The following is a 24767-nucleotide window of genomic DNA, read 5'->3' as shown; positions in this document are numbered from 1 at the left end:
AGTTACAGCATTTAATTTTCCACTTCGTGTACTGGGAAGCGGGAAAAACATTCCAAATACAGTGAAATTGGTGAAAATTTTTTTGTTACGGGCTTGGATTTTACGGCTTTCGCTATGCACCCCAAATGACACGTCTACTTTTTTGGGTCGATTACGATCACAGGAATGTCAAATTTATATAGGTTTTATAATGTTTTCATGCATTCACAAAAATGAAAACAACCTGTACAAAAAAAAAATTCTTCATTTTGCCATCTTCTGGCACTTATAACTTTTTCATACTTCCGTGTACGGAGCTGTGGGTGGTGTCATTTTTTGCGACATTTGATGACATGTTCAGTGCTACCATTTTGTGGGCTGTACGACCTTTTGATAATTGACACTCATAAAAAAGACCAGACTTAGACAAAAGGTTATAACAGAACTAAATTAGGGAGGGTTGAAGGGGAGGCAGAACACCTCAAACCATGCCGCTACGATATGGTTTGGTGCCGCCAGTGGTCAACCAAGAGCTTATGACAAGCGAGGAGCCAAACGCTGTGGAACATCTCATATTTGCCTAGATCGCTAGCCCTCAGCTCCTTCATATGAAGTATTTGATTAAGGGCTTCCAGCCACTGTGGGGGTTCTGAAGATCTACATAGTTGGGGGATAATCTTCCTCATGGGAAAGTGACACAGCAAGCGTTTCTTAAATTTGGAGATAGATATAGGACCCAGATATAGTGACAGCAAAGCCAGCTTTGGGGAGGGCTGTATCTTAGGGGGACATAAATCAGAATACAGTTAGAACACCTCCTTCCAGAGGGCAGTTCCACCATATATGAAGCATGTTACCCTTCACCGTCTCTGCAGTGCCAGCCGTTGGCTGTGACCTTGTGAAACATCAGATGTAACCTGGATGCATTTCTATACTTTTGTTATAAGATTTTGTAGTTTAGCTCCTGGAGTCTGCTACAGATAAAATATTCAGAAGTGAAATATTTTTTAAGATTATGTTCCCACACTCCCGTAAAAGGAGGCAAGGTGTCCCCTAAACCCTCTGTGTTCAACACAGTATAGACCAAGGAGACCGTATGTGATGGTGGAAGACAGGCACATTTCTTAAAAATGGAGTGGGTTCAGCTAGTTGATGGAGTGGGCCCAGTGAAGCAACAAATGTACAAATCTGGAAGTAGTGGAGCTATCTGGAGGGCACTATGACCAGGACGGCAGACACCTCTGACAAAGGGCGCACTCAATTCTTATGGATCACCTCATGGACACTAAAGAAGGGGGGCAGATTTTAGAGTTGGCATCTGTGTATTGGTAATTAAGCATGCCTTTTGTGTAGCCACAGCTGCTGACTCTGCTGTTCCGAATGGGAAGTTTTCTAAATTAAGCAAATCATTGCAGTAACTTGCAGGTGTCCACTGGGAGGGAGAAGTAGGCAGTGTACTGTACATGTCAGTACAAATATGAGCAAATAAAGCAAAGCATTAAGATTAATGACATGTAATGTTATTTATCTATATGCCAAGAAAATGGCATATCATTAATAAGGTTTAGATTCTCAGCCGCTATAATTGTTATAAATAGCGACCTGACAAACTGGACAATAACAGAATGCAGATTGCCATTCATCTCAGAAACACAGACAGTAAAATGTGAATGAGCATACATAACTTTAGGGAGTATTTACAATATGCGGTTTGGTACAGTTAAAACTCAATGGAATAAAAGTAATGCATTTTTGATGTACCAGCATTTGCATGCAATATGAGGGCTCATTCAGATGGCTGGGAGAGCGCTCTTCACTTATACTGCCTCCATAGGCAAACAAGAGTCAGCACCTGCCAAAATAATGGACATGCCCTATATTTTGCTGCGTGCCCGGCCAACCTGGTGACAGTGCGGTGACACAAATCATGAGACCAGATCGCGGCTCCCATAACGGCTGTCAGAATGAGCTCCGACTTTGTATAATTTCATCTGAGTTTAATAACACCTATCAATCCTTATGCACAGTGCTCCCCCTAGTGGTAGAACAGTTCTATCATTTACTGTGATAAGTGAAAGCAGGGAATAAAGAGCTATACATCCACTGAAACAAACACATATCCCCAGTGAACACATAGAATAATGTTTAGAGCCAAGAAAATTTACACGGGCCCTGTAAAAATACCAGCCAGTACACATTATAGAGTCACAAGCAAAAATACACCCTCTTTGTATTCCATGGATTTACATATCAGTACACAGGAAAAACAGTTGTTCCTTAAAAGGTCTTACAAATAGGAAGATACAACCTCAGATAAAATATTACATATTCAAATGTGTCATAATATATGTGTAAATAATAATAATAAATCTATATTTATATAGCGCCAAATTATAGAGTGCTTTACAAATCATGGGGGACATATACAAATATAATATCACATTAAATTACAGAGTACAAACATTCATATGGAACATATGGAAGCTTTTATAATGGTCCAGCCATTCTTTTTAAGGGAACAGTATAAAATAATTTAATTAAAAAAAATTAGATAGAGATATCTATATCTATCTCACAAACCCCACACACCAGAGTCCAATCACAGCGTGCACGCTAATTCCTACTCCCAAGCGCTCAGCACACCCAGTCATCTCAATTCTCGTGTCAGGGAAACCAAATGGAATCCCACACACTACACACCACGCACACACAGCTAAGGGGGCACACAACCACACTATGTAAACCCCACCACCACCACAACTTAGGTGCCTATGAAATGCTACTGCACTGAGCCACTCTACTCCCAGATGCAGTCACACTTCTCGCAGGACTGCACATATACACCCAGATACACACTCTTCTTGATACCAACTGGATCAGTGGATGAACGAAAAGTAGACAGTATTTTCTATGGAGATTCCACATCTTAAGTCGAGGTAGTAGCTTGGAACTCTATATATTCTATGTCTGCTTTTCTCTTTGGGTTCGACTTGCCTAATAGCCGTAGCTCCCTCAAGACACACCTGTGAGAGTGAGTGAAACACCTCTCCAGAGTTATGGGAACGTATAGAGCACAAACTTTTTAAGTGACAATATGCAAAATAGGCACAATGGTAAAAAGTTTTTAAAAAATGGTGAAATAACATACATACATAACAAATAGTAAAATAAAAATCATGCCTTCTCACAAGGTTCTCCCGAGAAGAAGATATAACGACATTTCCCAGCACGAGTATAAACAAAACCAAAACACCATTATGAAATGTTGGCTGAATGGTCTAATGGTCTAATAGCCATTTCCTCCTTCCCTCCTTGGTGCTCGACACCCCAGGACTATTAGAGGATACTGATCCAGGTTTGTTGACCAGAAATTGAAATATTTTCTTTATGACAACCCTGATCTCTCAATTTGTGTCTGTGATGTCATTATAACCCAGAGGCAGTAAGCCAGCTGTCTAGAGGTTGTGTTTGACGAAGACCTTTTCTTGCCGGATGCACTTAAAAAATATTTCTAGAATCTGACCATTTCTTATAATCGAAACCTCTAAAACACTAATTGTCGCTCTGATTCACTCTTGTGTAGACTACTTTAACTCCCTACTAATCGACCTTCCACTTAGTAAGCTCTCGCCTCTACAATCTATTCTCAATGCATCAGCCGGGCTTGTCTTTCAGAACGCTACACGGATGCCTCCAGTCTGTGCCAGTCACTGCACTGGGTGCCCGTCTCCTTCCAAATGCAGTTTAAGTTAATAATCCTCATCCACAAAGCTCTGCATGATGCTGCACCTCCCTACCTCTCCTCTCTCATTGCAGTCTATTGTCCAACCTGTTCTTTTCGATCTGCTAGTGATCTTAGATTAATCTCTTCCTTGATTCGAATTTTCCACGCACGTCTCCAGGACTTCTCCAGAGCTGCACCAAATCTTTGGAATGCCCTATCAGGGTCTAACAGACTAATACCCAAACAATGCTTCAAATGTTCTCTTAAAACTCACTTGTTTAGGCAGGCCTATCACACTTGCTAACTGCATGTAACTATAACTCTTTAATAACCAATTCTCCCCCTATCTGTAATCCGGAAAATGCTTCTCTGTAGTTCAACTGACTATGGACTTTGTATATAAGATGGCGGCTGATGGCTGGTTCAAGCAGCAGCATTTTTATTTATTAAATTATTTTTATTCCATCCCCTTATAAAAAAGGCTGGACCATTGTACAAGCTCTTCACCCACTCTACCTCATCACCCGCTCATCCTCATAGACTGTAATCGCTTGCAAGCAGGACCATCACCTATTTTTCCATATTACTGTTTGTAATATTATATTTCTATATTTCCCCTATGATTTGTAAATCGCTACGGAATTTGATGCCGGTATACAAAGATTATTATTTATTTATTTTACTTTAATTGTCCCCTCAAGTTTTACCATCTATATAAGCCTCTGTTCCAAGTTGATTTGACCTCCTGTGGGGGATGACGTCTAATCAGAGCTGTACAGGGTCTGATCAGATCCAGAAGTTCTTAATAACCGCAGCCCCAGCAATCACATTTAATTAACCACTCCTGCGTAATATGTAAAACTTAGCAATATTTATTAGCAATATCTTGTAGTAATAATGTTCTGTGTGACTTTACCAGTCTCTCAGTTTTTTTTTGTTTTTTCCACTGGGTTGTGGTCTGGACTTGGTTGTAACACCTAATTCTTTATATTAGTGTAGCTAGTGTAGATGATAAGGCTTATTCTTTTAATGAATAACCCATTTTCTGTTGGATAGATGGACTAACATTTTACTCTAGAACACCTTGGTATACAGAGGAGATAAAGGTTGATTTAAAGAGGTTTGTCCCGGAATCATGAAAAATCCCCCTGGGGCAGGGGGAAGCAAAGAGTTGCTGTATTCTCGGCCTGCTTGCACTTCCAGCTTCCCAAAAGTTGTCTGTTCCTCAACACTCCTGGCTGGATCAGAAGTGGTGGGTACCACAGTAGCCATCGCAGTCAAATACTTAAAGCTGTAACCACCAACCTACATTTTAAATCTCACACAATACATTAAAGACAGGGATATGGGCATTTTAATGATTCTACAGGCAGTCCCCGGGTTACGTACAAGATAGGGTCTGGAGGTTTGTTCTTAAGTTGAATTTGTATGCAAGTCGAAACTGTATATTTTATAATGGAAGTTCTAGACAATTTTTTTTCTTTTGCCCCAGTGACAATTGGAGTTTCAAAATTTTTGGTGTAATTGGGCCAAGAATTATCAATAAAGCTTCATTACAGACATCTTACAGCTGATCATTGCAGTCTGGGACTATAGTAAAGCATCCAGAGAGCTTCACCAGAGGTCACAGTGGGCAGAGGGGTCCGTCTGTAACTATGGGTTGTCTGTAAGTCGGGTGTCCTTAAGTAGGGGACCGCCTGTACTGAGGTTTCTGTAGGATTCCGCTGAGCCGTAAAAACATCTTTTATTCCTCCTCAGTTGACTCCTTTGTCCATTCGGGGAGGCGGGTAAAGCTCTTGGATCCAGTGAAAATGTCCCGATCTCCTTTCTGCCATCTAAACATCCCACGCCCTGCCCTCTCTTCTCCATGTCACAACCTTCCCGTCACAGCCATTTTCAAAGTGCGTCTGTATCTTTGAAGGCGGCCAGCATACCCCCACAAACATGTTGCTGTGCATTGTGGCACATTTGGCCTGTGGTCTTGTGTGTCCATGGGACATTGTTGCAGGATTCAAATTGTTTGTACGCATGAAAAATTGAAAACCAAAAAAGCCATACTTGTGTACCATTTTGCTAATTGTATTGTCATGAATTTGGCGTTAATATGAGGCCCATCAATGAATCAAAGATATAATTTCTTAGGTAATTTTTGGCAATTTCTCCAAGCATTGCACAATCTGACCTATTGATGGCTGTGCTGGTACATCTACTTATGGAAAGATTGACAGTTGTTTCCATTTGTGAATTATCTTTTTCACTGTAGAATAATACATTTAAACGGTTTGGAAATGCCATTGCATTCCATGGCAAATAATGGGCAGTAACAATTGCTCCTGATCACTGCTGATGACTTTCCTCATCGATACTAGGCCAACAAAACACCTAAATGTGCTAGACCAGCAAACTATCAAAACTTCTCCCGTTGTAGAGATGGTCACACTTGCTCATGATCAAAGGCATTTGATAAGCACCACCCAGTTGCTAGTTACGCCATGAAAGCAGTAAGGGTGTTCTTAATTTTTCACCGTGTTGCATTTTGATGTTGCCCTACACACATTTTGAAAAAGTACATAAAAAGAGTAATAAGCCAGAAAACTGGCAAATGGACCTTTTAAGTCTTTCAGTTTATCATTATTCAATAACAAAAGTGATTGTTATGATTGAGCAACCTCTTTCTAATAAGTTCCATATAGGGGAATATTGACAGAGACTGTCCTATAATAATATATAAAATAATTACATTCAAATTTTCTAATATTCATAAAAAATAAACTAAAAATAATCTGCACAACTGAAACAACTGTAAATAAAGCAAAGTAACATACCAAGCGATTTTCATCAAATACTTCAAACAAAAGTCTGTGCTTCTGTGGAGACACCTAGAAAAGAAATTGGAAGAGAATAAATACACAAAATACAATCTAAAATATATAGTTCCAGGAAAGGCTGAAGCACTAGAATGTGAATCTGTAGATTTCAAAGACTTCAAAATGTAATTTCTACTATCTCTAGAACAGTGGTTCCCAACCTTTCTAATGCTGTGACCCCGCAATACAGTTCAACATGTTGCGGTGACCCCAAACCATGTACAAGAATATTGTATTCATGCCAAAAAATGCAATAAAATTGTGGCTCCGATGGCTTTAGGCGACCCCCGTGTTTTGATCATTCGACCCCCGCCGGGGTCGCGACCCACAGGTTGAGAACCACTGCTCTAGAATGTTAAACACGCTTTGCCTCAAGTAGAAAATCTCAAGTGTGGTTAAAAAGAAGTCTATAGAAGACCTTAAACCACACTGATCCAAAAAAATGAAGGAGTTCTACGGCCCGGTCTAGGGCAGCAGCTCGAGTATAAGCCTAGTTTTTCAGCACAAAAAAAATGTGCTGAAAACCCAAACTCGGCTTATACTCGAGTAAAAAAAATATAGGTTTTACCAGGTTTTTGTGGTAAAATTAGGGGCCTTATACTTGGGTCAGCTTATACTCGAGTATATACGGTAATTTGATGCTTACACAGTGCTTGCGAGTACAATGTGGAGAATGACCATTAAAAGAAGGTCTCCTTTTATTGGCATATACCGAAATGTTACAACCTGACATAAGCTAACATAGCAAAATTACAGTGAAAAAAACAAACACTATCTTTTTATAGAAACAACTAAAATACTCACTCTGAGCAATATTTCCTCATTCCATTTCGGATTAAGGCTCTGCAACAAATCAGACACAAGAATAAAATCATAAAACTTTTTATGGAAAAAAAGTAGGTCTATGGTGCTACGTGTCTAGGTTAAACTTGCTGCCATACACTGAAGCAAAATATGCAGGAATAATCCACATATGGTATTTGAAGATCTTTCTCTAGGACCCACAGCTATGTTTAAAGGGGTAGGGAACCTATGGCTTGGGAGCCAGATGTGGCTTTTTTGTTTGCTGCATCTGGCTCTCAGACAGATCTTTAATAAATAGTGATGGCTGCTGTGTGTCTCTTAGACTGATCACTGGACACAGGCAGCAATGTTACCGCTGCCTATGTCCTTTGTACGACCCAGGTGCCATCGCCACCATCGTCTAAGCCTAGGTCAAAGAGAAGAGCATGGGAGCAATGAGGATCTGGCTGCAGGGAGCGCTGGTAAATTTATATTCATTTTGTTTTGCGGTGACTACTTATCTACTTGTGGGCACGTGCTGTGGCTACCTATCTACTTGGGGGCACCAGTCGCAAAGCAGGATGGTCTTGCTGCAGTGTAGTACCACCAGGTCATTCCACAGGTGCGACTGGAGGTACAGGATTACTAGGCAGTCTTGTGGTCAGCAATAGGTAGACGGTCAAGGCAGGCGGCAATGATGCGAGGTTGGGGACGGAGCAAGAGGTCAGGACTGGCAGCGAAAGAGCAGAATCAGGAACAGGTCCAGGGTCACAACGGGTGGTCATCACTTGGGAAGGAAACACTGTGGAAAGCTTCCTCATAGGCATGAAGCACTAAGATCCGGCGGGGAATGCTAGGAGTCTTTATAGGAACCCGGGAAGTGGGTAGCGCTAATCAGCGGCGCGCTAGCCCTTTAAATCTGTGAGTACCGGCGCGAGCGCACTGGCCAGCCAGGATGGGAGCAGGAACGTGGAGAGGCGAGTGGGCTCGGAAAGGGGTGCTGCCGCATAACGGGGGAACGGGTGTGCCTGCGATCCGAGACGTAAATCGCAGGGGCATGTGCATATTGTACGGCTCTTACGGAATAACATTTTAATATATGTGGTGTTCATGGCTCTCTCAGCCAAAAAAGGTTCCTGACCCCAGCTATGGGAATATCTATAGAACAACATAGTGAAGCAACAGGAATGGGAGTTGGAAAACCCCTATTTTGGAAATAAAGACAGGAAAACATCAATTGCCTTTGTAAACCATGAAGAAATTAAACGAGTACTTGGAAGCTAGCTGACATCTATTACTAATGATTTATTTATTTGAGAAAATAGATAGGACGCTTGTAACTACACATCAGTTCAGCAATAAGGGAATACCACCTGGGCACAGAGGCAAGGCAAGCAAGAGTATATAGTGTAACTTTTGTTTGTTTTTAAATGGGGGTTTCATGTGTCATGATGCTGTTGGGCCATCATGGGCAGAATCAGCCACAACATATAGAAAAGTGCTGTTTCTTCAGCACAGACCCAACTGTATGTTAACTCCAATGCCTGTGCATACCCCCAAAGAACACAGGTCCCTAAAGTGTACAAAATAATGTATGGACCATTTCAGCACATAATTAATAATTTTTTACAATTGCTGTAATTTTAAGACTAATACTAAGCATTATCTATCATACTGTAAACATTAAAACTTGTAATGAAATCACCTTTTTGACAGTTTTGGTTTGGATGCTGGTTATTATTCCACTTGCTGGATCGTAAAGTGTCAATTTCACATAAGGATCACTGAAATCATACGGTTAAAATATTGTTATATGAAGAGAAAAATAGAAAGGAAAGAACATCACTCTGGGCACTGTTAAGAACATTATCGTCTTTCATTTATAACTAGAGTTAAGTCTGGACATAAAACCCAGATAAATATGTAGGACGACTTGTATCTTTGTATCTAGGTCTTACGCCTCATACAGATGAACGTATGAGGGCCGTTGCCATGGCCACACAATTTGCTGCCCCATCACAGCCCCCATAGATATCCATGGCCCCCGCACTGTGACCACAACGGACAGCTGCTCAGAAAAATATAGCAAATGTTCTATATTTTGCAGTATTACGGTCCTGGTCACTCGGCTTTCATTGGAGATGGGAGGGGTGTTTAGTGCTCAACCCTCCTCCCTCCTGTACCCGGCGTAGCTTGGGTGGGCGTACGTTCATGTGTGTGAGGCCTTAGGCTCCTGACAGTCAGCAGCTAGGTCACAGCCCCACGGATTTCTATTAGTCGAGGTTTGGGCGTTTAGTTCATGGCCACAGCACACATTGGTGTTAATGAGGCCTTAATCAGGAAAAATAGTTATGCATCATAATAAATAATTCTAGCAAAATCCACTTAAAAACAAAAAAAAAGATACATTTTTAACTTTTAACTTATGGTTTGCTCAGCCCCAGAAACGTGTACCTTTGCCAAGTATTATATTCAAGTCCCATCCTAGTAGCGCTTGGTCTGCGAGACCCAGCCTCAGCATGGTCCATGATTTAGAGACTTGGTGATGCCATGAAGGCTTTAGAGGAAGTCTACCACCTCCCCACTCATCCACAAGTAACATCACCATTGTGTATGGCATTTTATAGACATTATAGATATATATATATTTCATTTTTCTCAGTGATCTGTTTAAAGAAATTCCTGCTTTAATATTTATGCAAATTATCCAAGGCATGTCTGCTGCTGCACCCATTTTCTTCTTTTTATGCTCGCAAGGCCCGCAAGTTTTCTATCCAGCCCCCATCATCATTGGCACTCTTGGATCCGGATTCATTGGTTGGGGGCCCCTGGGCTGGCGCTCCAAAAGCGACAATGATTAGGCTCCAGCTGGGGCCTCCGGCCGTCGGGCAGGGGCCTCTGTCCATCCGACAGGAAGCTCCTGCCCATCACTGTATAGTGCTCAAAGCGTCCAGAAACGGCCACTTGAGCACTATTACTGCAGGTGGAGTGTTGTGGCCAGAAGACAACCCCGGCGCACATGGCTCTTTGAACCTGGATGCGCGGCTGCGTAATGACGTCATCACATGGCCGTGCACCCCTTCCTGTCCGGCAGCGGGAGCCATTGCCAGTGAATACAGGTTTTTTGTTTTTTTTTTTTAATTAAAGAGCAGTAAAAACATTGTGCCCTCCCGGGGGCCCAACATGTAAAATCATTCATTATGGGAGCAGCATTTAAAACAACAAATGGTAGGGGGAGCATATGAAATAACTAATGGTGGGGGGATCGCATTGGAAATAATTATGAGGGGCAGCATAGAAAATAATTAATGGTGGGGGGCAGCACACCATAACATGCTGCCATAATTTATGCTATTTCTACCTCCGGGGCATTCCATACTTTAACAACTTTAAGAAAAATTCTTGTTCCACATTGTTCTACATATAGATCAGATCATGTTTGAGGCATAAGCAGGGGGAAAAAAAAAATCACAATTGTCCTACCCTTTAATTAAAAGAAAAGCCTCCCGTTCCTGTGAGCTATGCATTTTGCGGAAGCCCATATTACAAAAGTGGTTTGTATCGATTTTTATACACTGAAAATCTGAAGATGCCCAAGTATTTCTCTTGTTCTATAGTCCTGTGCTCTATTACAGTTAGACCAGCATATGTAGAAATAGGGGGAAATTTATGTTCACTTTTCTATACACTGGTACAGGGGACTGTTGTTGTCCTTTTTGGATGTTGACCATTTGTTTTAGTGTTTATACAGTGCAACTTACTGCAGCCTTGATACATATACAGTAATCACATTTCAAATCAATATTATAAAACATGAGCTAAAGGCAAACTTAGCTGGAACACTATACACTGCAGAGCACTTAAAGAGGACCGGTCACCTGTAAAAACAGCACTAGGAGCTTCTTACTAAAGTAGGCAGCTCCTAGCACTACAACAGATGTAGCAGTGTTACACTGCTGGCGTTATCGGAAACCTAACACTGCCTAGATGTAGAAATAGAAATGCCGGACTGCGCTGTAAGGGGTTGGGTGTATTCATGAGGGGGCTGACCACTCCATAGGCCAGCAGTGACTGCCGAGTTTCATGTGGCAGTCATCATTCCTAATCTCGCCCCCTCATGAATAGGCCCGACCGTTTCTATTGTACAGCAGAGTAGTGTCTGCTAGTGTCACGGAGGTTTCTGATAACGCTAGCAGTGTGACACTGCTACATCTGTTGTAGCAATGGGAGGTAATTACTTTAGTAAGCAGCTCCTAGTGCCGTTTTTACAGGTGCCAGGTCCTCTTTAATGGTAAAAACACAAATTGTACAACATGAATGGGGATCTCCCACTTCTATATCTCCCTAATACGTTATATGAAAATTCAATTTACCAGCAGATACAAAATACTAAGATAGATGAAAGAGTTGCTTTACTCTTGGTTTAAACACCTACATTGTCATCAGTTCAATGTAAATCACAGGATTTGTCCTTTTCAATCCATGTCCAGTTTTTTTTTTTTTATTAAAAAAAGGTAAATATCCTGCAGGTAGAGTTTTTTAAATTTCCTCAAAATCACTGAACACCGATGAAGCTGATGTGGATGCATAAAGTGATCCATTTCAAAACAGTTGTGAAACTCTCCTAATATCAGAAATTGCTTTATAATAATTTATGTTTTAAGGTCATAATTTCTCACTGCATAGTAGGTGTAAATATATGATTGAACTTAGTGCAGTGCTTGAAACGTTTCGTCTGCCTTGTTGAGTCATTATGCACTGCAAGTCAACGTGAAACCAAAATTGTTGCTATACTAAAAAACAAAAAACTCTTATCCAATCTCTGTGCTTATCCCAACACCATTGATTTCATGGCCTGGAGTGACTATGTTTGTTAGAGAGTAATTGATAATACAGGTAAAGTAAGACAGTCATTCACATGGCTCTGTTTTGCTAATAGGTGAAAGATCATACACCTATCAATATCATTTTTGGATGAGACAAAAATGTTCAAGGGCATGTGTCCATTATCTAGCACTTCAGTTTTCTAGTGTACAGGACATGAAAAGGTCACAATTCCTGGCGCACTTATTTTCCTCTTTCGACACTTTTTTTGAAAAGGGTCGGGGCTGGGCTGGCGACACCTGATAAATTTACGATCACCTGTCAGAAGTTACTGCAGAAACCTAGGTTAGGCAGGACCTGGTGGAGATTTCATTACGACGCATGAACGTGCTTCGAACCTCTTAGTTATTTGTACAGAACATTAAAATAAACCAAATCAGAAAAAACTTAAATTAGGAACACAGATGCGAAGTCGCTCACCTTGCTCCTAAAAGATCTTTCTTTGCAAGACCAAAGCCAGCAATAACTTTCACTCGAAGGACACGAGAATTTTCCTAAAACAATTTAAACATTATGTTAATAAATGTTAATACACATGGTATGTTAATATTCCTAAAAATAAAACATGTGGAAATATACTCAAATGTGTTAGGGGCAGTTGGGTTAACACACATCCTCCCGGTATGTTTTTAGAGTTTTTATCATATGTCCTGTCTTTTGAATATTAATTAAACCATGTTGTGTGTTAAATTTGTTTGTCCTTGATAAGCATCTACTTGTTATTTAGTTGTTTGGAAATAAATCCTAAACACCATAGAATTCACAGGAGCAAAACATAAAATAATTGCTGGAACCAACTTCACTTTCTGATTTTGTTAATGTACCGTATATTCTCAAGTATAAGCCGCCCCAAGTATAAGCTGAGACTCCTAATTTTAACACAAAAAACCTATTGACTATTGAGCTGAGGGTGGGTAATGCATTGGTCGCAACCCCAGTATATAGCCCGCCCGCCGCCTCTTGCACATAGCCAGCCCGCCCGCCGCCTCTTGCACATAGCCAGCCCGCCCGCCGCCTCTTGCACATAGCCAGCCCGCCCGCCGCCTCTTGCACATAGCCAGCCCGCCCGCCGCCTCTTGCACATAGCCAGCCCGCCCGCCGCCTCTTGCACATAGCCAGCCCGCCCGCCGCCTCTTGCACATAGCCAGCCCGCCCGCCGCCTCTTGCACATAGCCAGCCCGCCCGCCGCCTCTTGCACATAGCCAGCCCGCCCGCCGCCTCTTGCACATAGCCAGCCCGCCCGCCGCCTCTTGCACATAGCCAGCCCGCCCGCCGCCTCTTGCACATAGCCAGCCCGCCCGCCGCCTCTTGCACATAGCCAGCCCGCCCGCCGCCTCTTGCACATAGCCAGCCCGCCCGCCGCCTCTTGCACATAGCCAGCCCGCCCGCCGCCTCTTGCACATAGCCAGCCCGCCCGCCGCCTCTTGCACATAGCCAGCCCGCCCGCCGCCTCTTGCACATAGCCAGCCCGCCCGCCGCCTCTTGCACATAGCCAGCCCGCCCGCCGCCTCTTGCACATAGCCAGCCCGCCCGCCGCCTCTTGCACATAGCCAGCCCGCCCGCCGCCTCTTGCACATAGCCAGCCCGCCCGCCGCCTCTTGCACATAGCCAGCCCGCCCGCCGCCTCTTGCACATAGCCAGCCCGCCCGCCGCCTCTTGCACATAGCCAGCCCGCCCGCCGCCTCTTGCACATAGCCAGCCCGCCCGCCGCCTCTTGCACATAGCCAGCCCGCCCGCCGCCTCTTGCACATAGCCAGCCCGCCCGCCGCCTCTTGCACATAGCCAGCCCGCCCGCCGCCTCTTGCACATAGCCAGCCCGCCCGCCGCCTCTTGCACATAGCCAGCCCGCCCGCCGCCTCTTGCACATAGCCAGCCCGCCCGCCGCCTCTTGCACATAGCCAGCCCGCCCACCTCCTCTAGCACATAGCCAGCCCGCCCGCCGCCTCTAGTAAAAAAGAAAAAAAACAAAAAGTGCACTCTCCCTCCAACGCTGCCCCCGGCAGGTCCTCTTCTATACAGCGATGCTCCGACATTGGCTCAGTGTCCCTGCTCGGTCTGAGCCAATGACATATTAGAATGTCAGCATGCAGCTGACGTCACAATGTCTGCGACGGACCAGGGCGCGGAGCTTATGCCAGGGCCGCGATGTATGAAAGAGGACCTACCAGGGGGCGTCGGAAGGCAAGTACACTTTTTGTTTTTTTACTCAAGTATATACTCGGCTTATACGCGAGTATATACGGTAACCTTTTTAATAAATACCCCAGCAGATGTACTGCAGCAGTGAGAACTTTAACTCCACGTTCTATTTGCACATACCCCTGCAGATAGCACATCTATAGACATCAGGACAGTGACCAACTTCAAATGCCATTCTTTCTTCTGATCTGTGGCACAAAGAAACACATTTATAGTGTTCTTTTAACCTCTTAATGACACAGTCTGAAAAGGCTTTAATGACCAGGGAATTTTTAGGAAATTTTCATATGTGGCGGCTTAAGGGCCATAACTTTTCTTTGCATGCTACCTAGGGATAATTATAACATGATAAAAGTTTACAGGTTTGTTTTCATTTTTAGTTTTATTTAGTGTTAAAAGTGGTAAAAAAGCCGCTTGTAATTTATGGTGTATATTATAATTTTTAACTCCAAATGAACATTAATAATGAATTTCCTTTTGGTTTTGATATAAAATATGTATAGTCTCAGGCAAACAGGGCAACTTTGGCAATGTTATTGTAGATGTAAATGTATTTTTCTGTGTGTGTTTTTAATTTATAATTCCCCCATGAGGTCACATAAGACCCCTGGGGGACATTTTGACATTTTTTATAGTATAGAGCCTGCCAGCCCCTCTACAAAAAAAAAAATTAACACTGTAGTCACCTTTCCGAAGCCCCCCGTAGGTCCTACTCGCGCTCGGCCAGCACACACAATGACCTAAGCCTCTTGCCAATGTCATCGTTTGTGAGCCACCGGCATCGCGATGGGACCCAAAGAGACACCGGAGCATCGGAAGCAAGAAGAGGACCCACGAGGGGCGTTGGAAAGGCGAGTACAGTGTTCATTTTTTATAGACTCAAGTATAAGCCGAGTTTTTCAGCAAGAATTTTGTACTTGAGTATATATACGGCATCTTTAATATGACATTCAAGGCATGTATCTAGGTACTATACAACAGAAGTTAGGGGCTCCTGAAGCCACACTACCCCTTTAACCAATGAAATTAACTCATCTGATGTGAAAATATGATGAGAAGAGTCAAATTTGCCTGACTTTGGAGGAGATTTGGGGCTTTTTTAAGTTACTTTTTTGTAGGTTTACACAACAAAAAATTATTAAATTTGGTTACTTTGTGATCACATTAATCCAAAGAACAAAAAAGTGATGTCGGATTCGGACCATGCCATGAAAGCGTCAAAAACCAGTAAGAAAATGATAAATGAAAATGATTTCTTCGGACAGGTACAACAAAGCTACATTACATTATACTATCCTAGATACAGATAGACATACAATTAGAACTTTTTAGAAAAACACGTTTAGCCCAGGGCCATTTTATCCATAAGAGACACCTAGAACAAGAATCTAATGTTATACCGGTGGCTGGGCTGCCAAACTAGTTATACCAGGTAGTTGAGACAATTTTGTTTGTGCCAACATTTGAGGTTTTAAAAACTCACACTTTCCCGGAGGCAAAAGTGACAAGAGGATGGAAGCAAAGAAAGAAAGAATAGGGATCTAAGAAGGTGTTTTGTTAGTGACTGGTTGGTTTTGTATGTTCTCATGTAGAGAAATGAGGGGAGCTCACTATGATATCAGATCTCATCCATCATCTGACTAGCCATGGCAAATAATCATAACCTAGCTTGAATCGGAAGAAACCAGTTGTATCCAACTACACATACCAGCTAGGTTTCTATGCTAATAACAATGTTAACTATGCAATCCAGATATTGCCCTAGTTCATAACAGGCAATATCATACACAAGCAATAGTCATTTCAGTGAACGAGAAAAACTTTCAAGCTTTTATTAAAATGTTAATGCAGTACATTGTGCATTTTCAGCCTTCAGCTTGCAAAACATTGTCTGCACCTTGTATCATGCTCAAACTACTTTTGTTTAGGCAATTGACGAGTGAAGCTACAATTGCCCTGAAGATGTACTTTATCCTCGGGGAGGTGGTCCATAGGAATGCAAGGATCCATAGTTTCCCAGCAGAGAATCAGGCTGGTCTCCTGGCTTGCTGTGCTGCCAGCTCTTCCAAGGGTTAGCATTACACACACATAAACACCCGCTTGTTTACATGATGTAAAAGACAACCTGATTCAGCAGATAAAGCCCTATCCTTCTATAGTTCCATGGACCAGTGGTGCTGACATGCAGGGCTGGGGCAATTTGGTTCCCAAGGCAGACAAGACAAACACCATAAAATCAATTCCTAACAATAGTATAATTGGTAGAGAAGAGATTAGGAGAAATGTTTTCCTGGGGGTTCCAAGAATAACATATTGGCTCCTCATTTAACTACGTGGAAGTCTCCCTATAAACAAAACGCTTGCAATTTAGGGCTGGAAACAAAAGACCTGTAGTCTGATCTACGTATGCGGTCTGAGGCCAGTAATAAAAACTGCCCCAATCACAAAACTGGGCAGGAATAGGACCTGCTCAAAAATCTGTGGCTTGGGAAGTTGACAAGGGGCCATGGAAACCACAGTCGTGTGTATGAGGAAGTTGAGCCCATGCAATTGAAGGAGAAGGTGATATACTGTTGAAACCAATTGCATCCATTTAACCACTTAGATGTTGCAGTCAATACTGACTGCAGCATCTAAAAGACAATGGGGCATTCCTGAATGTGTCGCTTCCCAGATCATGTCCGCCAGAGTTCACCTTCTTCTTCTCGGTGTTTGTAAGTGCATGGCTTGCGACACAATTTTTAAGTTAAATTGTGGTTTGTCCGAATCTGTCGGATCGCTCCACGGCCTGCCCCCCGATTCGCATGAAAGCCAGTGTGATTGCGCCAAAATCAGATTGCGACACAATTGCCTGCTAAATACCTGTCCCAGCTACGCGATCCCTGAAAACGTCAGAAAACCAGGCAGTAATGCTACCACGGGACCCTTAGTAAATAAGCCCCAATCTCGCTGACATAAGCAACACCAATGCACATACTGGGCCATCCAGACTAGTGCTGGAACTATTTTATTATGTCGAAAAAAATACGTTTTAAAAAAAAAAAATCATGTTTGGCATCGGTGCATTCGCAACACCCAACTCTAAAAATATAATCCGTTATTTAAGCCCTTACAGTCAAGTGGCATGATGTCAGTAGTACATCATGCGTCGGCTGCGGGTGATTAGAGAGGGCTCACGAGCTGTGCTCTCTCCATAGCTGGTAAGTGTTTCCTACATAGTGCAGCAAACACTAACCAGTAACACCTGTGATTGGTGCTGGCACCAACCTGTGACATCATTGGGGAGGGGTTATTCGTTGCTATGACAGCCTCAGGTCACCCAAAGACCTGAGGTGGTCTCCTTTTACTAAATGTAGTACAATGTGCGATTTGCAAATTGTAATACATGATGTATAAAATCCCCATAGACTGTCATGCTGCAGTATTAAAAAAAAAATATTTAAATCACCCCCCTTTTCCTAGAACTGATATAAATATGTCCGATCTATCAAAATAAAATAACGGTTGTTCTCGATGTTTAACCCCGCAACGGAAATAGCACTAATAATTTGCAATAGCAATACTTTGGTATCCCCGTGTTTGTACCAACCCAAAGAATAAAGTAGACTTGTCATTTGGGGCGCCCACACTGAAATCTGTGAAATCCAAACCCAAAAGAAAACCGCTCAAATGCATTTTTTCACTAAATTTGGAATTTTTTGCCTGCTTCCCAGTACAAGACATGGAATATTAAATACTGTCACTATAAAGTACAATTAGGTACGCAGAAAACAAGCTGTCATACAGCTCCTTACATGGAAAAATAGTGAAGGATTTTTGAAGGTGGGAAGTGAAAAATGAAAATGCAAAAACCAAGAAGAGCCCGGTCGTTAAATTGTGTAGCTGTGTTTTTGTTACATTGTCACCAACTTCATAAAAATGGAATATAAAGTACCTGGTATATATGGTAGCACCAATAAAAAGTCTAAATAATACCAATAAACATGGCAGCTTACTGAAAAAAGTATAATTATATAATATATACAGGATATAAATTAGGCATTGTTGTAATTGTTGGGAGGATATTCAACCTCCTCTGGCACTTAATTTCTCCAGGTTCACAGACCAAGAAAGATTTGAAGGGATGAGTAAGAAGAAGATGGTATTAAGCAGATTGTAAAATCCTCATGGTACTGATAGGTTGTAAACAAGGAAAAGCTGAAAAGGATGTAGCATCATAACTTCCACCTCCATTGTTGAAATGCCAGGGAGGTTTTCAGGTGCACGAAACAGAGAAACTGTGTTCATTCCAAAAATGTTCACTTACAGCTTGTGCAACAGGTTATGCTAGTCCTAAACCAGTGGTCCAATATAAATGGGACATCCGAGCCTTACGAAAGAATCTGAATTTGTATTTACTAACATTTCCCAGTACGTGACATAGGTGCATAGTGTTAGAGATTCATATCCAAGCAATTTCCATTACCCTTCTACACTTCACCTATTTTTTACAAAGGTAGCAAGCAGTGCCCCCATTTACAATAGACACCAGAAACTGCGCTCCTCCAGAACTGTAATTAATCCAAAATGACCATAATAAAATAATAAAATGACCATTAAATAGGTCTTTGTATTATAAAGGCAGTCTAAAAAGTTACCCAAATCACCTGACAAGTGAAAACTGGATGCATGGCCCACTGAGGAGCAGGGCCCACTCCCAAGAAGGGTAATTTGTGTCAAAACTGAATTGACAGATAAGTGAAGAAAGAATAAAAATGAATGTTTAGAACAAATAAACTAAAGTGCCTTATTAAGTTTTGGTGACAAGAGGGTAAGTTAACATACATCCCCAAGTGAGAGCCCCATAGGTAGCAGGTAAGGCTGTATTCACACAAACGTATGCCCACTGGGCCGTAGCCAGGCGGGCATACGTCCGGCACCCTGGAGAGGAGGAGGGGTGACCCATCTCCATAGCGATCCATTACGCACGGCGCAGTAAGACGGGGAAAGATAGGATATGTCCTATCTTTTCCCCGTGTATGGAGCAGTACGTGCGGCACCATAATCGCTTAGTGCACCCATTGCCGACCTATGGGGGATGTACGCACGGCCGTACATACAAACCCCTAAGGTCATGTGGATGTAGCCTAAGGATGGCAGTAACCAGATAATGCCAAATTACAGCACTAGACTGTGGAGAAAAGGCCAGGGAGAGCTGTACATAGTCAGAATGGCAAACAGGTGTATCACACCATACACTCCATACTTGTGTGAACTTATCTGGGCAGTTCATATGGAACTATTCGACCATACTACATCTGTCTGCCACCTGCTAAGGAGTATTTTTGCAATATAAGGTTTGTAAAATGTGAAAGGGGAAATTCCATAAAATGTTAAATCTAGTAATCCTTCGCAATCAGTCTTACACTTTAGTTTTAGCTACAAAACATGCATTTAATGCACTGTCTATGACGCAGATTCTGGTATGCCAAGTTCCATCCCCTCAGTAGCTGCTCAGCCAAAAATGGAGAGGACCTGGAGATTTTCCCTGCCAGGTTTTTACAAGACACACAGTTTTGTAGCTTTACAAAACGTCTACTGTAATGTTCACAAAATTTTAACAATGATATCTAATAGTAACTTTGTCTAATAATTATATGTAACCTCACCATGTTAGCACTACAGGGATAAAGTAGTATATAGTCATCTCCCAAATGATAAGAACAAATGGACATTAAAGTCTTCCATATTGATGGATACAAACAGAAAACTTTCAGTTTATATCTTCTGTCACTTCCATGTTAAAATAAAAAAGCAGTAAGTCCCTTCCACCGGCTTTTAAGTTCTTAGATTGAAAAGTAAAAGAAACGTTCTCCCCCTTGTTCCTGCACACAATGTTTATTCCATGTATCCTGCGGTGTCCTTTTCATCTGGATTGTTTTATTCTGTGTCCTGTTCCACTTCCCTTTAATAAAAACATATTAAACCACACAAGGGTTGGGGTCTTTTGTATATAGTCCTATTCTTTTTCTCTTAGATATTCACTTTGTATCTACAAAAATGTTCTGGAAGGAATTCGTATTCCTTGTTTAGTCTCCATCTTTAATACATTTATATAGTGTTATTTGATTTTGGCATCCTACATTGTATCTTCTTACATCATGTGATTTAATTGGTCTAATGGATTGGAAGATATCATAATTAACCACTTTCCCTAGCATATGATATATTTATACCACATAGTTGCAATCCACTCATGAATGGTTCTGGCAATATGAAAAGTTAAAGTGTCCTGTTGGAAAATCCCATAGCCCCAGGGAATACAGTCAACATGGGGTAAGGATTTGCAAGGATGGACACAAGATCAAATGAGACCACCACCCAAAGCAATACCAAAGCACCCAACCAAGAAAACAAAACTAGCCAATTGTGTGAGGTGCACAGACATTTAGCCCAAACATCTGGTATTCTCCTGGTTAATGTAGATCAACAGTCTCCAACCGCTGGGCCGCAGCCCAAGACCGGGCCATGGAACACCCGATCCCAGGAAGAAAAAAAAACATGGGTACTTACCTTCTTATCTTCCTGGCAGTGTGGGCAGAGGCTCTGCATGAGCGCACCCGCTATGATGTAATCAGCTGGCGACAAAGTTGCGTCATAGCGGGTGCACAAGGGTGGAGAGCAAACACTTGCCCATGCCCGCACTGCTGGGAATCTCAGAAAAGAAGAAGACTTTAAGGCGCAATATAAATAAAGATTATTATTTATTTTTATGGGGGCACTGCAGGGAACATCACATTAATGGGTGGGGACAGCAGCGCTGAGGACACCACATTGGGGGGTGGCTTTGCCATATTCATTTCATTTAATGTGTTCATAAAAGAAGGCTTGTGCAGACAATTAATAGGGTGAGGCTAGTGTGGACATTTAATGAGGGGAGGTTGCAGGCCATTTTATTAAAGAGTAGCTGCTGCATTTCACCCTTTTCACCTTATACTTATACTCGGGGCTGAGTTTTTTAAATTTTTTGTGTGGTAAAAATTAGGTGCCTTGGTTAACAATCAGATTGGATTATACTGGCATCTATGGGGTATGATTATTTTCTTTTCTCACGGTGAAAAGGCCCAAGATAAGGGCAGTGGCAGTAGCAAACATTTGGCAACCCCCCCTCTCGACCATGGCACCTCCACCCATCTCCTGCCCATTTTAAACATATACAATGGTTTTTAATTGTAATAATACTGCTATAAAAGTAATTACAATAAGGGGTTAGGAATAATGCACCAAACACCTAAAAGGCTCGCCCTTCGCTGATAACATGTCCCCGCAGCAGCCGCCCTTCGCTGATAACATGTCCCCGCAGCAGCCTCCCTTCGCTGATAACATGTCCCCGCAGCTTCCTCCCTTCGCTGATAACATGTCCCCGCAGCGGCCTCACTTAACCCCTTAGTGAGGTGACCTGAAAAAGCTCTAGAGACAGGGAATTTTTGGCCATAACTTTTTTTCTTTGCATGCTACCAGGGGAAATGCCCACCTGTGACTGGGGATTGTGATCAGAGCTGTACTGGGGCTAATTAGACTCAGCAGCTCTGTTTAACCTCTTTAGACACATCGGTCACGTGACTGTCGAGTCTATGGAGCTGCAGGCGGCGCCGGATCTGCTTCTCCGTGCATCATGCTCATTCAGCGCGATGCTGTGAGGATCGGAGTAGGGAGAAGTGGTAATGAACCGCATCTCCCATCTCCTTAGGGTCTCTGGGTGCCTGACACCCGGTCCTGCTCCCACGGCTGGCACAGGAGCAGTAGAAAATTGTAGACGTCTAAAGACGTCGCTGCAGACTCTGGACCTGCGTCCGCTGACATCAAATGTCAGCGTGCAGTCCCAGAGGAGTTAAAGGAAATCTACAATCAAAATCAAGGATGATAAACCAGGGACACTTACTCAAAAGATCCAGGCACAGTGGTAATTTTCTTATATTTGTTATCCATGGGCTCCTTCCTGGAACTCCTGAAATCTCACACAGTCTGAGGAGGAAGTACTCATGTACAAAGTAACAGCCAGTTAAGCTGCAACACAGAGTAGCTCTGGTAACACCCCCAGATTCCTTACAGCTAAATAGCATAATTTTAAAAGCAAGAAGACCATGAATAACAAATATATATATTAGATTACTACAGTCCCTGTGCCTGGATCTATAAGTGTGAGTAAGTGTTCCTGGTTTATCATGCTTGATTTTGATGATAGATTTACTTAAAATGTTAATCTTCAGGGGAAACTGTCACCACATTTTCACAAGTACAGGGAGAGGTTTCCATAAAGTTCTATAAACTATGTCCTATGTTTTAGCTAAACATTGTTTCCCTTACAATCCAATAAATAAAATATATATTGTATGATATTACCCGGCATCAGAGGGGGCGTGTCCACTGGACTCACCTCAAGTATGTAGCACACATTTATAAACTGATATTTTTTCTTTCTTTTTTTTTAATATTGCAGCCATGGAAAAGAAGCATTTAGGAAAAAGGGCAATGCTTTCTAATCATAGTTTGATACTTTATTGTACTTTAGCCCTAGGCTACAATAATCAGCTATAACAGTTATCACAGGTGTCTGTAATGAAGCTTTATTGTTAATCCTGGTTCTTATGACAACCCAACATTTTTAAAATCCAATAGTCTTACAGACCCAAAACATTTTGCCTGGAGCTACAATTATAAAGTATACAGTTCCAACTTACATACAAATTCAACTTAAGAACAAACCTGCAGAACCTAACTTGTATGTAACCCTGGGACTGCCTGTATTTGCTTAGTATTTATTTTCATAACTATGGACTAACGTTCAGAAAAATATATATATATAATATTGTGTCTGTGCAACCTTCCCCCAGCCATTTCCTGGCCTCCTGTATCCATACTTGTTTACTTCCTCATTTCTACCCTGGTCCCAGCACCCACTGAGCTGTGTCAATGCCCAAAAACTTTAACTTATGATTCTATTTTCACTAAGCAAACAAAACTTTTTCCCTGCCTTGAACTGACATGTAGAAAAACATATGCAAATATCTACATTTTGATGGTGATATATATATATTTTTTTCTTTTAAACATAATGACCGTATGCTGAATTATAATATTACTGGCTAATTTATGACTGCATATGCCCACTTAATAAATTGTGTCTTACTTAAAGGGAACCTGTCACATTTTTCACAAATACAGCTAGTGACAGGTTCCCATAGAGCACAATTAACTTACACCCTTCTTTAAGTAAAATTGTTTCTCTCAGATCCCCATAAAATCAGAGCAATAAACTTACCTGGTATCTAAGAACATCTAGATCCGCAGTGGGCATGGCCTCATCGGGCTGAATCCAGCAACCCATCCCTTCTCAGCATTCAGCAGTAATGTCATGTGACCAGAGTGACATCATCTCATGTCCTTTAGCCTCCTAACATTCGCCAAATGTACACAATACACTTGAAATCACAGCTAATGTTATGAGGCTAAGGGACCTGAGATTATGTCACCCTGTTGCCATTACATTAGGTCACGCCCCCAACTCGCTCTAGGTATCCCTGGATACCAGTCAAGTTTATAACTCGGATTTTATGGGGATCCGGGGATCTAAAAGAAGAGTGTCAGTTAGTTAATAGGGCTCTATGGCAACTAGCTACATTTGTGAAACATGTGGCAACAGGTTGCCTTTAAAAAAATATATTTCACTTTCAGACTGAAATAACAGTCTATTTTGAAAACAACATATGACTATTTGGATCTAGCAGGAAGGAAAAGGACATACAAGTCCTTCCTTAACCCCTTAACGCTCTGCGCCGTAGCTCTACGGCGCAGAGGTATAAGGAATGTATGTAGAGGGCTCACGGGCTGAGTCCTCTTCATACAGAGGTGGGGGTTGTTGCACCGATCGCCTTTCATTGCTGCCGGCAAAGTCGCCGGCAGCATTTAAAAGACACGGGCGCCGCGCCCCTGAACGTCATCGGGGGGCGGCGACCGGTTGCCATGGTAGCCTCGGGTCTTCGTTTGACCCGAGGCTTAATGGCTTCTGCAGATTCGTTACAATGAGCCAGTGGCTCATTGTAATGAATGAGATGCAAAAATGCCATATATTGCAATACAGAAGTATTGCAGTATATGGTAGGAACGATCTGACCATCTAGGGTTAATGTACCCTAGATGGTCTAAGAATTAGTGAAAAAAAAAAAAGAAAAAAAAAAAGTTTAACAAATAAAAAAAATTAATAAAATATTAAAAATTCAAATCACCCCCCTTTCGCTAGAACTGATATAAAACATAATAAACAGTAAAAATCACAGACATATTAGGTATCA

At 42.1% G+C, this 24767-nt stretch overlaps 1 protein-coding gene across 1 annotated transcript in view; it reads right to left on the bottom strand.

The window, feature by feature from the left end:
• NEDD4 (NEDD4 E3 ubiquitin protein ligase) overlaps window positions 1-24767 on the bottom strand; it is an 83938-nt gene that overhangs the window by 52608 nt on the left and 6563 nt on the right. Inside the window, exons 2-5 of the mRNA XM_072148160.1 lie at window positions 12658-12731; window positions 9059-9137; window positions 7375-7413; window positions 6529-6582 (exon numbers count right to left, since the gene is read on the bottom strand). Coding sequence (XP_072004261.1) covers window positions 6529-6582; window positions 7375-7413; window positions 9059-9137; window positions 12658-12731 — 246 coding nt within the window. The remainder of the gene's footprint in view (window positions 1-6528; window positions 6583-7374; window positions 7414-9058; window positions 9138-12657; window positions 12732-24767) is intronic.

The sequence above is a fragment of the Engystomops pustulosus genome, chromosome 4 (genome assembly GCF_040894005.1).
Source record: "Engystomops pustulosus chromosome 4, aEngPut4.maternal, whole genome shotgun sequence".
Classification (NCBI taxonomy): Eukaryota; Metazoa; Chordata; class Amphibia; order Anura; family Leptodactylidae; genus Engystomops; species Engystomops pustulosus.
Note: the sequence above shows the minus strand (reverse complement) of the source record. Positions and strands in the feature narration are given on the sequence as shown.